The sequence below is a fragment of the Gambusia affinis genome, linkage group LG14 (assembly GCF_019740435.1).
Source record: "Gambusia affinis linkage group LG14, SWU_Gaff_1.0, whole genome shotgun sequence".
NCBI lineage: Eukaryota > Metazoa > Chordata > Actinopteri > Cyprinodontiformes > Poeciliidae > Gambusia > Gambusia affinis.
Window position 1 is genome coordinate 23,619,284 of NC_057881.1, and position 17,549 is coordinate 23,636,832.

The window sequence follows — 17,549 nt, forward strand, 5'->3', positions numbered from 1 at the left end:
AGCACCAGCTCAAGAAAATATGGATTTTCCACATAACTGATAAAATCCATATAAAGTCCAGCTGTACTGCTCCTGTCTCTACACAGAATAAAGTATAGAAATACAAATACCTTTTCAACATCCTATGTTCTTTTTCTGCATGTTTACAGTTCAGGAACTTTCTGAAACTGAATCCTGTAAAAGCCCTCTTACTTAAAGTCCTTCATGCAACACTGCCCTCATGTGGTCAAGATCAGGTAACTGCATATTCCAAAAAAAACACCAGAGAATCAAAAGAAATAATAGAAACAGAAACAAGAAGCATTCATAAATCATTGTTTTTTATTTTCTAATCAGATCGATCAGATATTCAGTGTTTGCAGATGACACAGCTTACAGGCTCTGTATCAAAAAAAGAAAAAGGATCCGTACCTTTAATGCTCAGAAATGACGTCAGAGGAACACTATACAGTGAAAACATGTCAGCATTTCCAGTCAGTAGTTTACAATATAAAGTTTATTAAATCTACATTATTGTTCCATACAGCTGCATTCCGCTATGGAGCAGCATATATAAAGTACCATAAAACAGGCAGGAAGAGAAAAATATGTACATTTTCCTGCTTTCAAAAATCTCAAATATAAACACAGAATTAAAGGCTGTTAAGTTTTTATTCAACCCCGTTAGGAAGCATAAGGTGCTCTTATCAAAAATCATCTAGTGATATGGGATTGTGATTAACAAAAACAGTCAATCAGAGACTGGTTCTGAACCAGTCTCATGTTTGGCCTCAGCCTGGTACCAGTGTTCAGGAGCGTTAAGGCAGAACCGGCTCATGGTGAAGGACCCCCTCTGGTTCAGTCACTGAGCCGTTGCAACGCCCACCGGACCCACCGGGCCCACCAGGCCCACCGTCTCCTGCTGACTCCACCACAGTCCAACAACATCCTGAGACTCTTCAGGTAGCGTTGGCGCCATCTTCAGGTTAACAGGAGGAAATGGGACAAGCTGCTGCTGCTTCTTCCTAAGTGCTTTACATGATGATGTGAGCAGTTAGGGCCGGTGGAATCTGCAGGATGGCACACATGGAAACAGCTGTAAACATGAGGCTTCTTCAAAACCTTCCACAGATTCAGTGAATTTTATGTCACACAAAGCAGATCATCACTGTGACATGGAAGGAAAATGACTCGTAATGTAGATCGGAGGTGTACAATTATTTTGTCATGGGCCCAAAAAGATGAGGGGGAGAAATAAAGAAACAAAATACTAACTTTTCATTTTACCTATACAATAATAAACCAAGTTACATAACTTTGATTAAGTGTGTAAAACAGTATTTATTTTGTTAGAAAGGGATGTGTAAATTATTGTAGAGCCAGAACATTAAGTGTTTTGCAGGTATGCCTCATTAAAAAACAGGGGTTTTTTTTCTTAAAATTGATAAAAATGTTTTAGAAATTTCAGTTGAGACCTTTAATAATTATTAAAGGTCTCAACTGAAATTTCTAAAACATTTTTATCAATTTTAAGCTTTAAAAACAAGATCTAGGCCACTCTTGTATGTAGCCAAATTTGATTAATTCATTAAAATCAGATCTGGATGCAGCAAAGTTTTTTTAAAGTTTTATTAATGTAATACATAAAACCGCCTTATCAGGTACTTTTGCTGTAGTCAATATTTCTACTAGATTAGAATTTGTCTGTAACTAAATAAAGTCTCTATTAGCATCAACCACTTGTCCTGAAGGGACACCCCTGATTTAGAGCATTTAAGTTAAATCTCTTGACCTAGAATCATGTATTGTGTTCCCTCCACTTCACAATGATGAACTACTTTGTGCTACTCTGTCACATCTAATCCTAATAAAACACTAGGCTGTGTAAAAAGGTGAAAACGTTCACATAGGTATGAATACTTTAGCCAGGCCAACAGTCCTGATACTCAGTGTGTGCGGCGGCCTCACCGGGTGTAGATCTTGCTTTCTTCATGGACCTCCATCTCTGTGCTCTTGAACTCGTTGAGCTCCTTGCGGATGGCGGCCTGGCGGGAACACACAGGATCACAACCTTCTGGACACGATTCTGAACACTTGTTTTTCACAATGCAGGTTTCAGCAAGTCACATTTAAGACTTTTTAAGAACTTTTAGATGTCACATGGAATAAACTTTAAGACTAAAACACTTCATATATAAGGGATCGAAGGATGATCCTGCAATCAAGCATCACACAAACCCTCGTAGTGCCAAACTTAAAAAGTTGTTTGTTGTTTTTTGTGTACAGAATGCAAAAAGCCTCATTGGAGTTGTCAACAGAGGTGAGACAGTGGTGAAAATAAACAAACTGGGAATAGGTTTGCACTTATCCATTATGGACACAAGAAAAGCTAGGTAGCAAGGGTTTTTAGCAGCTAGCGGTAGCCTCAACCGTGTCAAGTCACAAAATGCAGATGTCTGCACATGGCCCCCTGAAAAAACACAAACAATAGTCCTGCTGTGACAAAGTTTAAGACCTGTGATTACTATATTTAAGGCCAATTTGCATTTCTTACAAGGCCTTCATTTTAGATACATGAAGTTCTAAATCTTTTTAAGGATGCATGGAGTCTGATATGTGGACCAGAAACTGTTCCAAAATCAGGAAGCAAACTACAGCGCAGGGCATTCTGGGTAAATACAATCAAAACAAACCCACTAGTCTAGCGCTAGCAGGAGAAATGGATCATGGTCTTCTACCAAAGAGAAATCCTCCAACCACTACAATCTGACACTTCTCCATTTTTGTTTCCATTTTGTGAAGAAGGCAGTTTTGCTCAGTTTCTACTTCAGAGGTTTAGCAGAGAGAGAGAACCACAGCAGCTGGAAATGGAATAAATGTAGTTTTGGTCCCAATGGAACCGAGACTACTGGACTATGAGGTGGCTGCTTCCTGAACACCTGACCGTCACACGAGGCTTCTCTCAGCAGCGACCGGCTGTGAACTGCAAGAGTCTCACCTTGTCAGCAGGAGTGAGTTTGGTCCAGGGCTTGTCGGCTCTCCGGTCGTAGTCCTCAGCATGGGTGGACTCCACATACTCGTGGAAACGCAGGATCTTCCTGGCCTGCAGCTCAGCCACCGTGGGCCTCTGAGACAGCTGAACGTAGAAGAACAAGGAGTTTTTAGGGCTCGAGTTCAGGAGAACACCCGCTAAACGTACGCTCGCCGAACGTCCCCCACCTTTCTGGTGAGCCTCCGTTTGATCTCGGATCGCTCCAACCGTCGATCCATTTCGTTCTTGGCTGTGGGAAGGAAAGACGTTTCATGAGAGGGGAAAACAGAGCAGCCAGTCAGGTAAGCTTCACCTGAGCTGCCGTCCGGCCGCTGCCATAATGGAGCTCTTTAAGCACTGCCAAGCTCTGCACAAGGAGCCATGTTGTTCTGATCCCAGCTAAATGGACACCGAGACTGAGCTCAGCCTGATTCGGAGCAGGACTCTGATGACTAAACAAACTGTATCTGAAACAGTTTGATTTTACAGAAGCACTTTCCAACAGCTTTAAACGTTCTCCTAAACATGATGAGAGATGCGTGTTATTTCAACACCAACCTCCCTGTGGGAAGAACAGCACTTTCCTTTCAGCTGCGTTTCTCCACAGCCTGTCTGTGCCTGTCCTGACTAGAGCTCTACCTGATGCTACCTGACATCACACAGCTCAAGTCTTTAAACAACTTGTTTCCCGCCCAGCATCAGCTCAGGGCAGGAGATGCAATTCTTAAGCAGTAGAATGATGCTGGAGTTCAGCGTAACGATGCTAAAAAACCCCACAATAGTGTCAAGTAGGATTGCTCCAAGTTATTTCACCAATATTAAATCTATAATAATCTATATAACCTGTACACTTCATGGTCTCTTTCACTACAACTCAAACTGATTTAAGCATTTCTTTAGTATTAAAAGTCAATGCAGTTTTATTACAAACTTCTAAAAACAACACTGACGTTTCAAATATTATTGATTTATACACATTTTACCTAAAAAAATCAAACCATCAAATTATTGACAGTAAATTGGAACCTTCTTTGTCGGCTGTTTAATTAAATAAAAAAAAATTATTACTTTTTTTTATCTTGACTAAAATTGTGAAAACAGTGACTTGTGATATTAGAAACTGATTTATGTATGTACAGATACTGATTTATGTATGTACAGATACTGATTTATGTATGTACAGATACTGATTTATGTATGTACAGATACTGATTTATGTATGTACAGATACTGATTTATGTATGTACAGATACTGATTTATGTATGTACAGATACTGATTTATGTATGTACAGATACTGATTTATGTATGTACAGATACTGGAGTATCTGCAGGTTTCAGCAAGTCATATTTAAGAGTTTTTAAAATATTTTTAATGCCGCCTTGAAGGATGTTTAAGATAAAAACAAATTAAAAATATGGGGATTCTGCTGTATTCCAATCAAGCATAACAAAACTGTGACCCTAGCTTTGTGCTCATGCTACAGGAAAAGCTAGCTGGATAACTAGCTAGCTGGGGTACATTAGCAGCTCGTCTCAAGAAACCTCAGATGCAGAATGCAATTAAAATGTAGACATGCAATTCACACTTCTGCCAGACAGAAATGTTCAGTGAAAAATAAAACTCTATTGCATAGTCCTAATTTTTCAAGCCAATGTATATTATATTAATAAATTTAAGACATCTTAAAGCTTTAATTTCAGAAACATTAATTTCAGACTTTTTAAGTGTTCGTGGACTCCCTGGTTACATCCTGACATCCAGAACATAGCTCATTTTGTGTCGCCTTCACTTAGTAACAGCCTTCACATCGAAGAGTGTTATCAGTCACTATGTAGCAGAACTAATAAATTCACTGATTGAAAGAACTCAGATTTTTTTTCGTACTTAAAATGACCAAAAGAATGGTAATGAAGGGTAAACTGAAACTATGAAGCTTAAGAAGTCATTGAGGAACTCATCTGTTCCTGCAGATGACATATTTAACTGTTATGTGAAGGACAGACAAAGTGAGTCTCACCTTGAAGAATGTTTCTCTGCTCCAGCTCTTCCGCTGTGGGTCTCTGACTCAGCCGCCTGAAGATTAGCAACATATTTATCAATCAGTCATACAGGAAGTTAGTTCATCTGTCAAGTCAGTGAAGAATGCAACATTAGTGCAGTGCATCTCTGAGGTGGAGGAAGGACAGTAGAAAAAGAGATGGAATCCTGTCTTGTGGTGGAGGTAGGTGTGTGTGTGTGTGTGTGTGTGTGTGTGTGTGTGTGTTTTACCGTGTGAGAGCGGTGCCGATCTTGTTCCTCACAGCCACCCACTGCTCCCTGTTGCTCCAGCTCATCCCCTCCTGGTTCTCCTGGTCTTCCCTCTGTTCTCGCTCATGCTTCTCTTGTCTCTCTAGCTTCAGAGCCAGCGTGTCTTTTCTCTTCACGCGGTTTGCCAGCCCACCTGTCAGACACCAGACCCCCGTGTTAATACAGACAGAGGTGGAGACCGGGCGTGGCTATTACAGGCTTTTCTTTAAAGGGACAGTATTATGCAATATCCAGGCACATAGTGTCAGTTTATAGCACAAACAAGTAACTATGTTACCTGCAGTTGTTACAAAAAAGAACGAAATTAAATTTTACTTGAAATTGGGCCCCTGTCTCTTTAAAAATGCTTCTCTTTTTTCAACACATTGAGATTTGAAATCTCTTTTGCAAGAGAATCCTGGCCAAGACTGGAGGAAGCACACGGAGATGATCAGAAAAACTAACATCTTCATAAATAAATTAATTTAAAGATTCCCCAGTCAAAACATTTCCAGACAGATGATTCCTTCTGAAACTCAGTAAGAACATCCTTAAAAACATTCAGTGCCACCAGCTCCTCTATGTTCATGTATTTCTGCAACAGAAAATTAACTCTTGCTGGCAAAGTTTCACCAAGTGTTTGCGAATTGTTGCTGGATAGTCTGAAGGAGCTGAGTGGGGCCATCGCCAGAGAGGGCTGCTCTGTGAGGAAGAAGCTTGGAAGCTTGGAAACTGCAGGTTTAAGGAGGAGCTGCGCCTCGAAGGCGGGGCTAGGTCCACCCAGTCATTTTACACAGCTGAATAGTTGCCATGGAGTTTAAAGGACTTTTTTGTCAAACATGGATGAAAGAATCAAGGCAACACTCCAGGTATGTTTTTGATAATATTATAACATGATGTAAAGCTCACATGATGATGCCCCTTTAAATGCAACAGTGCAGCTTACTTGTAGGGCCTTCTTCGTCATCCTCCTCCTCCTCCTCGTCCTCTTTGTAGAGGATGGGCCCATCAGAGTCCGAGTCATCCTCGTCCTCGTGGCCGCCCTGTTCGGGTATAACTGTGACCCTGGGGTCTCCAATCAGGCCCCTCCTGCTCCGGGGTTCCAGCTCCGGCTGCTGGGGGATCCGCTGAGCTTTCGCCTTCTGCAGCTCTTCCTCCATGTCAAAGTCATCATCGTATGGCCTGGAAAGACAACAGCATCACATGCTGAAGATTGTTTCCATTCCCTTTCTACTCTGACAGATTTCACATACTAGAACTGAAACTTATGATTATTTTAGTAATCAATTATTCTGACAACTAATCAATCAGATTAAAACAAAAGATTCTGCAGATTTTTCATTTAACCATCTAAGCCTTTTTATTCACCAGAACTCCATAACCCCTACCTGTCTTGACCGGTTTACATGCTAACAACTTCAGCAAATAAAGTGACAAGCCATTAATATGAGACCAAACAATGTTTGGACACTTTAATTAGAACGAAACAACTGAAGTTCAAAAACATTATTTTTACGTTATGTGTATCTTTTATGTTTACCTTTTTCTGGTGTTTAGGCATTGCTAAAAACATCCTTCAATAACACATAATTACTTAATAATATTTTCAAATTTCCTGTGAACTTTAAACATTTTTAACTCAAAGACACAGTAGGTTGCTAGATGGCAGTTTTAATGCTCCTACCACCAGGCTTAGCTGGTTTTCTAGGTGAAAACCCTGATTTATTCATATTTATTATTGAGAAAGTTATTGAAATAAAAAAAAAAATTATGAAATGGAAAATTACCATTTTAATTTGACTCACAGAAAAATGTCCAGTTTCAGCAATAAATTTCTTTGCTGTTTAAAAATCCATTTAAATAAAAACCCAGAACCGTTTCAAACCCCGATCTTCATCTGGGTACCAGTGAGATTGACAGTTACTTACAGCCTGAGAGGTTCGATGAAGACAGGCAAGGAGTGACGCGAGTTCAGCAGCGCCTCTTCAGGGTCGTCAGGGACCTCTGGGGGAAGCTCAAAGAGCAGGGAGTAGGCCCTCTGGGTTCCCTCAGGTTTGGGCTGGGTTGCGCCAGGGCTGTTCAGAGCTCTCTTGATGCGGATGTGCAGCGGAACGGCCGGAGGCTGGCCGGGTAGCTCCGTGGTGGGGGATGGCTGGTCCGTCTGGATGACAGGAACAGCGCCGGCAGACGAGGTGGGAGGTAGAGGGAGTACCTTCACCCTGGGAGGAGAAGGGGGAATGTGCGAGGGCAGCGGGAGCGCGGCCTCCGGCGTCCTCTGGGGGACAGTCATGGGCGTTCTGTCCTCACTTCTTCCACCTTTAGGAATGGCAGGGGACACTGCGGGGTTAACAGAGGGCGGTTCTGGAACCTGAGTGGTGAGGGATGGATCTACAGAGTAGTGCTTGCTGACGGGGGTCCTCCTTTCGGGTGGGGTTGGTGGGGAGCGCTTAGCGGGAGCAATGACTGTGTTCAAGCCGCTGCTGGCCTGAGAGAACTCAGCTGTGGAGGAAATGAAGCAAAGAAAAAAAAAAAACGAATTAAAGTGTGAAGAAGTGAAGGGAACCATTCAGGATGTGAAGATGCAGAAGCAACTGGTGAGGTTAGTACAACGACGATAAGCAACAAAACTACTGAACAAAAAGCTGAGTCAGTAGGAGATGATCGTTCAAGAGCTACACAGTTCACAAGTCGTCATGGTTGCAGCTCAATTAATGAGGACATTCACTTCATTCTAGCGTTTTCCATGCAAGGTCATTCTTTATGTAGAAAACATTAGTTCATCCAGAGGGGGGAAAAAGGCTGAATTATCAGCGGGTGCATGTATGGAGTTAACACTCAGATGACGGGATGGGGTCGACGGGCTCCGGCGAGCCGCTCGGGCGTCCGGCCCCGGTACCTGAGCAGGTCCGGTCAGCCCTGGGGCGTAGGTACACGGGCAGAGAGAGGTAGAGGCCGGGCCGGCTCTGCTCGAGTCCTGAGCCCCTCCAGGGGCACGGCTGCCTGACCTGAGGCGCCCTGTTCAGGGAGGAAGCTGGCAGAAATGAGTGGAGACGTCAGGGATGGGGCTGGCTTACATTCCATGCTGGGAAATAAACATGAAACCAGCAGCAGAGGAGGGGAAACACCCTGTGTGTCAGAGCAACACACTTATCTCATGCTATCACCAAGTGAAACCTGCTGAATCTCAAATTTTGAGATTTTTTAAGACTTAACAATTTAAGACCTGCATTGTAACAGGAATGTACAATAGAATATCACATATTTTATTTGATATATATTTGCAAGTAAGCCTGAATGATATGAACATAAAGTTGTATCCCAATATTTTGCAGTAAATATTTAATAACTATTTATTACTTCTTTGGAGGTAACTTGTATGATGGTGACTTGAGAGATTAACTATAGATCTTGTTAGACTAATTAATTATTACATTTCCTCTTAGTATTTTTCTCATTTGTCACCATAGAGTCTTCTGTGTCTCTATACTTGTGTGGTTCCATGCTCTGCTCATTTCTCTTTCAGCTGTATTTGCCTCCATAGTAATAGCTTTGATGACATAAAATTCTTCACTAGGTCAGACTCTGACCATCATGTTTAATCCACCAAACGTCCGACTTCAGAGTTTGTGTCACACCAAATGCTGCTCTTAGATCAGTCCCAGCAGTAGCAGTACTGTCTGTGTTTTGAGGAGCTTTAGTCATGTCAGGAGAGGAAAGCTTGGCAGCTTTGTGCTTCTCTACAATTTTTACCTCTACTGAGTAGAGGTAATAACACTGAGTAGAATGTTATTAGCCTTCAGGCACAGAAGCCTAATATCATAACAGAACTGAGCCGGTGCTGAAGATGAACACCATCCAGCCAACCGGCAATAAATTTGCAATTAACCCACGACAGATGCAAAAAACAAAACAAACAAACAAACAACAAAAAAAAAAACATAGCTCGCTAGTAAGGGTGAATTAACAGCTAATTCAATGATAACTTAGCTAGTTAGTGACAACTTTAACCGCAAGTCCCAAATCGCAACGAAGATGTCTGCAGGTGACTCAAACTTTTGCCTGATGGAAAAGTTTTGCGAGAAAAATCTAATTAAAATATACAAAATTATGGTCATATGAGGGGAAAATATAAGACCTGAGATTAACATATTCAGAGCCAACTTTCCTTTTTTTTATGTTATTTGTTTTGTAAACTGTAAGACTTTTGAGTAAGACAATGTTATTTTGTATTATTTGTATACCATCATTCCTGATTAATATTTGGTTTAATTTATTATAGTCTGATATTACTTATGTTGAAGACATTTCTTTGTAGTATTTGTTTATGATAAAGTCATGTTTTGAAAAGGTGAAAAAAAACAAAACAATTTCATTTTTTAAAGACATTTTAAGGCCTTAATTTTAGATAAAATAACTCAGGACAGCTAAAGCTGAGCCCATGGCCAGCTGACAGTAATACTCCAACAGGCTGTTGTTGTCACCCTGTGGGTCTCAACCCACTATGCTTCGTCTCACACTGCTTTATTACAGACCATCCCCTGATCCTTCCAACCCCGGTTCAGATTTGAACAGGGACTTTGGATGAGGTGGAGCACCTTCCTGATGCAACAAAACACATCCAGCTGTCTTTTATTGAAACCCTCACAGAGAAAGTAATGCTACAATCTCAACCAGAACCGCCTACTTGCTATTTGTAAATGTGTGAAATTGCAACCGCTGCTAGCAAATGGCAAAGGAATGTGTCACTGCGACAGAGGCTGCGTGAGTTTCAAGCCAACAACAATGGGCTGGGCTGCAAGAACGAGCAGCTGTGGCAAGCTGTGGCAAACAATATTAAAAACAACACACCAGTCAGTTTCCATCTGCCCTCCAGAACAACTCTACTGGTGTAAAACAAGCTGGAGCACGTAGCCTCAGACAGATGGATGAGAGCAGCAACAGCTCAGTCATGTGAAGAGGTAACAAAACACGTTTTTGTTGTCTCTGCGTTAAAAGACGTCATCATAATTTGTTTTTAAAATGATAGTGACCTATTCAATTGCATTTGACTTTTATTGGTTTCTACAGGGTGGGTCATAAGTTTCCATACATAGGAGAATGTAAAATGTATATATTTTTTTTATATTTCAGATACCGAAGGAAATGCGCTTGACAAAAGAGCATAGAATTGAAATTATACCTATGGCTGGATCGGGAAAAAACTTTAACAAAACCTTAACAGAAATCATGGAACGAGCATCTCTCACACACACACACACACACACACACACACGCACACACACACGACACTGTGGCAAAACTTATTTGCAAGTTTCAGAAAACTGGAAATTTTGCAGCTCGACCAGGAAGTGGTCCAAGACGTGCAGCGATTACAGAGTCCCACAAAAATAAAAACGGTTGTCCAATCCAAAATGTTTATTTTTTCCATGTATGGAAACTTACGGCCCCCCCTCAAACATTCAAATATTCATGGACCTGACTTGATCACCTGCTTGTGCGCAATCAAATATCTGATGTTGATCTGGAGGATGAATTTTCCCTCCGCTGTCAGAATTACAAACTTTGGGTGAAGCACCTCTTCACCCAAAGTTTTGGAGTCGGGGAACATTTCTCCAAATAAATCAATCAGAAGTCGGTAAAACACTGACTGATGGGCAGCAGGAAGAAATTCCGCTGAATGGGCTCTCCTCTGCTCCAAAACCTTCATAACTCTTCCATATTCTGGCAGCTCCCAGACAGCGGGATGTAGTTAGTTCATTGTCTAGGTCAGAGGTCATACTTTTTTACTGATAGATTTAGTTCCCTCTGAGATGTGCTACTCTTTGTGTAAAGTTGAAAATGTCTGCATGTCTGCACCAGCCATCTGACAAAGAGACAAATGGCTGTAAGATTTTTCTTTCACCATTTTCTGCACCCCCTGATCAGGTGAGACTCCCACTAACAGCTCACTGACGCCTGAGGAAACGTATGAACACTGGCTAAAACTCTCCAGCAGTAACACTGATGGAGGCAGAAAAAACACAGCAGGATCAGTGAACTGGAAACCCCCTTTCTTCTACCTATGAGTTGTTGACAAAAGCTAAGTGTTAGCAGCATAATGTCTAATTTTCAAGTTTGGTCTTTTTATTGATTGATGATAATGTCCAAGGTTTTAGCATTTTTTTCGGGAAATCAATAAGCCTCTGCAAACTGACTAGGGAGATGCCTGGAGCATAGAAGCATTTCTCCTGCCGGAGCAACTGCGGCAGGAGTTGAGAGTGAATGACGGGGAAGAATGTGGCAGGTGTATTTATGCAAGCGGAGTGGATAAACAAAACACAGAAAAAATAAATTTACCTCCATACTGGTCGCAACAAATGGGTGGTAGAGTGCAGCGTGGTGGCAAATAGCTATGTTTCTGTGTGCAACAGAGTAACCAAATCCAGTCGTTCCCATGGACACAAAAGCTACACATGGCTGGACAAAGTGAGAGTTCGTCTATTAAATTGACTGAAGATAAATACATAAACTAAAAACTGGAGTATTGACATTTTTGTTTACAAATGTCTTTGTTATCATGGCTCTTTATTATTGAATTAAATATAATTTCAGATTTTTGTATCATTTTTGTCCAGGTAAACATAAAAGGTAAGCTATTGTTGTTACAGGTGGATTTTCTAAACTACAGAAAAGTAATTGCTAGGGATGCTCAAAAATGAAAAATTGGGCCAATTTTGATATCTGATAGTTACTGATAGATAATACTGCTGTACTTACCAATATTTCATCAATTTTTTTTATTCAATTACTTGATTAATTGTCAGAATAATTGATAGAATATTTGATAACTAAAACAAATGTATACAACCTAATGTGAAGTTTTGGTTCATCAGGATATTTGTCCCTCTGTCCAACTTTCTCCAAGTTACTCAATCATTTTTTTTTTTTTTTTCTACTTATTTTATTGAATTCTAATTTTTTTGTTTGTTTTCCCCTACAGCGGGTCTTTTTGTGGGCTCTAGTGTCCCTTATAAGACAGTAGGCTGACAGGAAAGGGGGAAGGAGAGAGGGGAAGACATGCGGCAAATGTCAGTCGGGTCCGAGAATCGAACCCGTGACGGCCGCGTCGAGGACTCAAGGCCTCCAAATGTGGGTTGCACTATCCACCACAGCACGCCCGTTGAATTCTAATTTTTTAAGCCTTTCTCTGAACCAATCAGTCTAAAGCTACATCTATGACCTGTATTGAGGCACTTACTCTGTTGTGCTCCATCTTAACTATCCACCTCTACCTATATCTGAACAACCTCTCAAGCAGGAGAAGAGTTAATGATCAAAATCAAAATCCAGCTTAAGATGCGCTGTTAAGTTGACTTTGCTGTTTAGGTGAGAATTTTCTGAAACATCTGATTTGCAGCAGAGTAGCATTCCAAAAAGGCAAATAAAGGTGAAAAAAATCAATTAGAACTAATTTTGTTATTGGGTTTTCTATAATTGATTATTTTACAGAATTTTTCCGTGTATACTTGTTTCTACATCTAAATCTATTTTTACATATTTACTCGTTTAAAGAATTTCTGAAATTCCATGCTGAAAGAGCTCAAGAAATAAACAGGAAGCATCTGAAGAATGTGGTGGAGCCAACACAGCTCTGTGAGGAAGAACACTTCAAGGTTCCCCCTGAGTATTTATCTCAGTCTGCAGATAACAGAAACCACAGTTTATGCTGACTGCCACCAAAGGAGGGCTGAGTAATTACTAAAAGAGTTATCCTGTTTCTCCCACAAACATTAGCTCTGTTTCACTGAGCAGGTTAAGGAGCAACAGGATTTTCTCATGAACACATTCCACCACAGGATGCTGAATATTTACATTACACTTAAATTAGTCGATTCCTTGAAAGTAAACTGTGTTTACTTTCAAGGAATATTTCCTCCACCACCAACAGTTTCATCAGTCATACCAAAACTAACCTTCAGTAACATTTTGTACAAATAGAAATACAAGTTTTGAAAAGATATAGTTGAAACCAGAAGTTTACATACACCACTTCTTTCTCACTATTTGAAGTTAAATAGAACCAGGTAGACATGTCTTTTTATTTGGTGTATGTAAACCTCTGGTTCCAACTATAAATGCATTTGAGACTCTTCTCTTCTGTCATCTTTAATATTGTTAACTGTGAATTATGGTATGTCTGTTTTTAAAATAGGAAAGAGATAAAGACTCTCAGGCATTGTGACTGTTCTAAAACCCTCAAAATGACTTCAGACAAGTTTGGGAATGCTGAGAATGAAAACAAGCATGATGGGGTTTTGCTTCATCACATTGGTACTTTCAGTTTCTAGATTTCATCAAAGCACAAAGTGCAGAGAATCAAAAATATTGCAGTAGACAGATTGGCTAGCATTGGGTTCCTCAGAGTCCAATCTCTGATGAATTCAAGAAAACGTCACTATACAAGATTTTAACAGGTGGCTAAATCAAGAAAACAGATATTTAGTTCAGTATCCAGTCGGACTTCCCTTACCAAGATTATTTTTCTACATGGTAAGTTTGGTAGTACAGAAAATGCTCTCTTACAATTTTGACAGATGTTCTTTCACCTACAAAGTCATAATATCTTAAGTTTGCACACAGGTTGCAGTGTGGTTAAAGAGAAGCCAGGCAGTCCATGGCTTATGATGAAGGTATAATCACATTTGGACTGTTTGATCAACTTCAAAAGAGGACACATATAGACAGAGAACAAAGCAACTCATTATAGAGAGGACAGGAAAGAAACTCACCAAGCGCTGGAGGATTGCTGTTGCGGTTGGTGGGTTTAGGTGGAGGAACAGGAGGTTGCTTGGGGTGTGAAACAGGGGGTGGCTGAGCATGAGGAGAGACAGGGGGCTGCTGGACATGAGGAGGGGCAGGGGGCTGCTGGACATGAGGAGGGACAGGGGGCTGCTGGACATGAGGAGGGACAGGGGGCTCCTGGACATGGGGAGGGACAGGGGGCTGCTTTGTGTGGGGTGGAACAGGGGGAGGTGTGTCAGAGTCTGCTGAGAGAGCACCAGCAAGAGTCGGCTGAAGTTGGTCATTTACTAGAAAGAGAGAGACAGTCCTTGGGGGCTTGGCAATTGGAGCTTCAACAGAAGAGCTGGAAGAGGTAGAAGACAAGGAAGAGGAAGAGAAGGACAGGGGCGAACTGGTGGAGTTGGAAAGATGACCAGTGGGGAATTTAGGGGGAACCAAAGCTCGCTTGGGTAGGGGTAGTTGTTTTTGGGAATCTTGCTCCGGGGAATGGTCAGGGATCAATCGGACACCGACAGACTCTGCAGAGGCATGGACAGACAGAAACACACACAGACAGTCATTAAAGGAGAGGTTGACAAAGCTTCAAACACTGAGCTTTGGGAAACTATGTAAACAGGAAGCACAAAAAGCGTTGACACACAAATAAAGAGTGAGGCAAAAGCTGAAATGAGGGGCTGGCTTGTAGGATATTCATTAGAGGGGAGGTAACCTAAAGTACACCCATGATGACAGACCAAAGCAAGATCTTCTTGATTTCTTTTGACTCAACAGTGTATTGTAAAAAGTATTAAGACCTTTTGAGCAACTTCTGACATTGACAAAACCTTGACATTACAACTACATAGTTGTGAAATTGAGAACTTCACTTCACTATCCACTACTAGTTGTGAAGTCACATGGTTTTCAAAATCTCATGTACCATGCCTTTGTAATTACCAACTTTTTAAAATATTTTTATGCTTCTACATCCAACCAAGAAATAAACATCCCCACTTGGCTTCTTGAAAGCTAAATTCAAGACTTTTGCAAAGGTTTCAAGAGCCTTAATAATTTCCTTACCTGAGCGGTCACGGAATTCGACTCCTGGTTTATATCTGGGTAGCGTGGAACTTCGTTCAACGTTCAACATAGCTTTCTTGTCATCATCTGAGGAGCTTCGCTGCATTGGAGGTCGCAAGTCCATGTCAGGGACTAAACGTGGAACATCAGGCAAGATTCTGTCCGTTTTCTCACGTTCATCTCCCTGCTCCTTAATCCAGTCTTCCCGTTTGTCCCTGATATCACCTCTCTCCGCCTGAGGATATTTCCTGGCAGTATCTTCTCTTATTTTATCATCTTTTCTATCGTCTCTATTCTCCTTCCTTTCACGCTCAAGCCATCGCTCTTTGTTGTCTTTTCTTTCTCTGTCATCAAGCTCTCTCTTTTCCTTTTCATACTGCTCCCGATCCCTCCATTCTTTTTCATCACGATTTCTCTTTTCCTTGTCCTCCCTATTCCGATCTCTCTTCTCCCTCTCGTCCCGATCTCTCTTCTCCCTCTTGTCCCGATCTCTCTTCTCCCTCTCGTCCCGATCTCTCTTCTCCCTCTCGTCCCGATCTCTCTTCTCCCTCTCGTCCCGATCTCTCCTCTCCTTCTTGTCCCGATCTCTCTTCTCCCTCTCGTCCCGATCCTTCCTCTCCCTCTCGTCCCGATCCTTCCTCTCCCTCTCGTCCCGATCCTTCCTCTCCCTCTCGTCCCGATCCTTCCTCTCCCTTTCATCCCGATCTCTGCCCTCCGTCTCCTCCCGATCAAAAATCCTCCTCTCTCTCTCATCCTGATCCCTCCTCTCATCCCGATCGCGGTCCCTCCTCCCCCTCTCGTCTCGATCACGATCTCTCTTGTCCCTCTCTTCCCTATCATGATCTCTCGGGTCCTTCTCGTCTCGATCCCTCCTCTCCCTCTCGTCAGGATTACGATCCCGCCTCTCCCTCTCGTCCAGATCACGATCCCTCCTGTCCCTGTCGTCCCGATCCCTCCTCTCCCGAATGGCTTGGCCATCTTGGCCATCCCTCTTCTTGTCTTTAATGGGTCTATCATCTTGTGGAGGGTTAGACCCTCTTTCATCATAGTCCACGGGACGGCTTCGTCTGTCTACATCGATGGGTAACTTTGCATATCTGTCCACATCCAGAGGCGCCCGGTTCAGCGAAGAGTCCGATGGTGTTCTGAAGCGACGGTCTTCTCCTTGAGAATACCTAATAGGATTTGCCTTGATGTCAGTCTTTTGGTTTCCTTTTTCTGACACCCTATCAGCATCTGTTTGTACAGGGTGCCCATTTTTGACTGGTGGGTCTTTGAGGTGGATTTCATTGCTGCTACCTAACCACATGCAGACAGGGAAAAAGTATATGAGCAAATAAAATTTTTTTGCAATTAACTTGGAATCACTTTGGAGACTGAAGCACTTGCAAGTAAACTTACCATTTTCAGGGATCTCTTTTAAAACTCCTCTAGCAATCAGCTCATTGCGAGATTTTCTAACAGAAATCTTTCTTTCCAATTCTGAAAAAGAAATACCACACAAATAAATTGTTTAATCTACCACACACACAATGCAAATAACTACTGTAGTAAGCATACCTTTAGATGTTTCAGTGAACTTATCATTTGCCTTCTTCTTCTTAAATCTAAAGGGCCTGAAGAACTTTCCCATGGAAAATTTGCCTTTCCGCTTTGCTGGGGGTGCTCCTCCTCCAGAGTTTCCTTCTTCAGACCCTGGTGTGCTCTGTTGCAAGTCGACCTTATCATCTATCAAGACAAAAACAAAAAAGCATGTTTTTTTTATTGTAGTGGCAGACAAAATAAATGTGAAGAGGCACAGCAAAACTGTGAAAAGACTTAAGACTCACAAGCTCTCTCCTCTCCTCTCATCTCGACCACTGCCCTAACACTCTCTGACTCTGGTAGCTATGGTAATGTTTACGCATCCCTTCAAAATAAGATGCGCCACAAAAATGAACATTTTACTTTCGTGAAAATTTTAACTCACAATAACGATTAATGGGAGCCCTGAGCTTGTTTCTCTGCAACAAGACGGACCCATCTGGGAGTGATGAGAGACAATGACACCCGAGGTGTTGCTAGAGCACAGGATGCTTGGTCTCTATGTGGCGAAGCAGTTTGAAGGCTTCATTGCCTCATTAAGGAGCTGGTCACCATATCATGCAAAAGAATGTGGGAATCACCTACCGGGATAAATCCATTCTCTTATGTCTTCTCTGGGCCTTTTCCCTTCGCAAATAAACTTTCCAAGGACATCTGATCTGTTTCTTATTCATTTTGCTGCTTGTGGGTTCAATGTTGGCGTGCAAAACGGAACCGAAAGAATCCAGTTAAAGGATTTTCAAAATAAAAGATCCTTCAGACTCAGATAATACATTAAACAAAAATATTTAATTCTTCCTTGTGCGGCCCAGTACCATTTGGTCCG

At 41.7% G+C, this 17,549-nt stretch overlaps 1 protein-coding gene across 7 annotated transcripts in view; it reads right to left on the reverse strand.

The window, feature by feature from the left end:
* Positions 1-303: 303 nt before the first annotated feature.
* The window catches only part of phactr4a (phosphatase and actin regulator 4a), a 33,342-nt gene continuing 16,096 nt past the window's right edge, over positions 304-17,549 (reverse strand). For 4 of the 7 annotated variants that reach the window (XM_044138023.1, XM_044138022.1, XM_044138024.1 and 1 more), the window contains exons 3-15: positions 16,700-16,867; positions 16,541-16,621; positions 15,140-16,438; positions 14,068-14,598; positions 8,196-8,330; positions 7,228-7,798; positions 6,246-6,481; positions 5,282-5,453; positions 5,031-5,086; positions 3,199-3,260; positions 2,978-3,115; positions 1,948-2,024; positions 304-1,049 (exon numbers count right to left, since the gene is read on the reverse strand). In XM_044138023.1, the coding sequence (XP_043993958.1) occupies positions 1,034-1,049; positions 1,948-2,024; positions 2,978-3,115; positions 3,199-3,260; positions 5,031-5,086; positions 5,282-5,453; positions 6,246-6,481; positions 7,228-7,798; positions 8,196-8,330; positions 14,068-14,598; positions 15,140-16,438; positions 16,541-16,621; positions 16,700-16,867 (3,542 nt within the window). In that variant the 3' untranslated portion in view covers positions 304-1,033. The remainder of the gene's footprint in view (positions 1,050-1,947; positions 2,025-2,977; positions 3,116-3,198; positions 3,261-5,030; positions 5,087-5,281; positions 5,454-6,245; positions 6,482-7,227; positions 7,799-8,195; positions 8,331-14,067; positions 14,599-15,139; positions 16,439-16,540; positions 16,622-16,699; positions 16,868-17,549) is intronic. The other 3 variants (XM_044138028.1, XM_044138026.1, XM_044138029.1) reach the window with 2 other exon arrangements.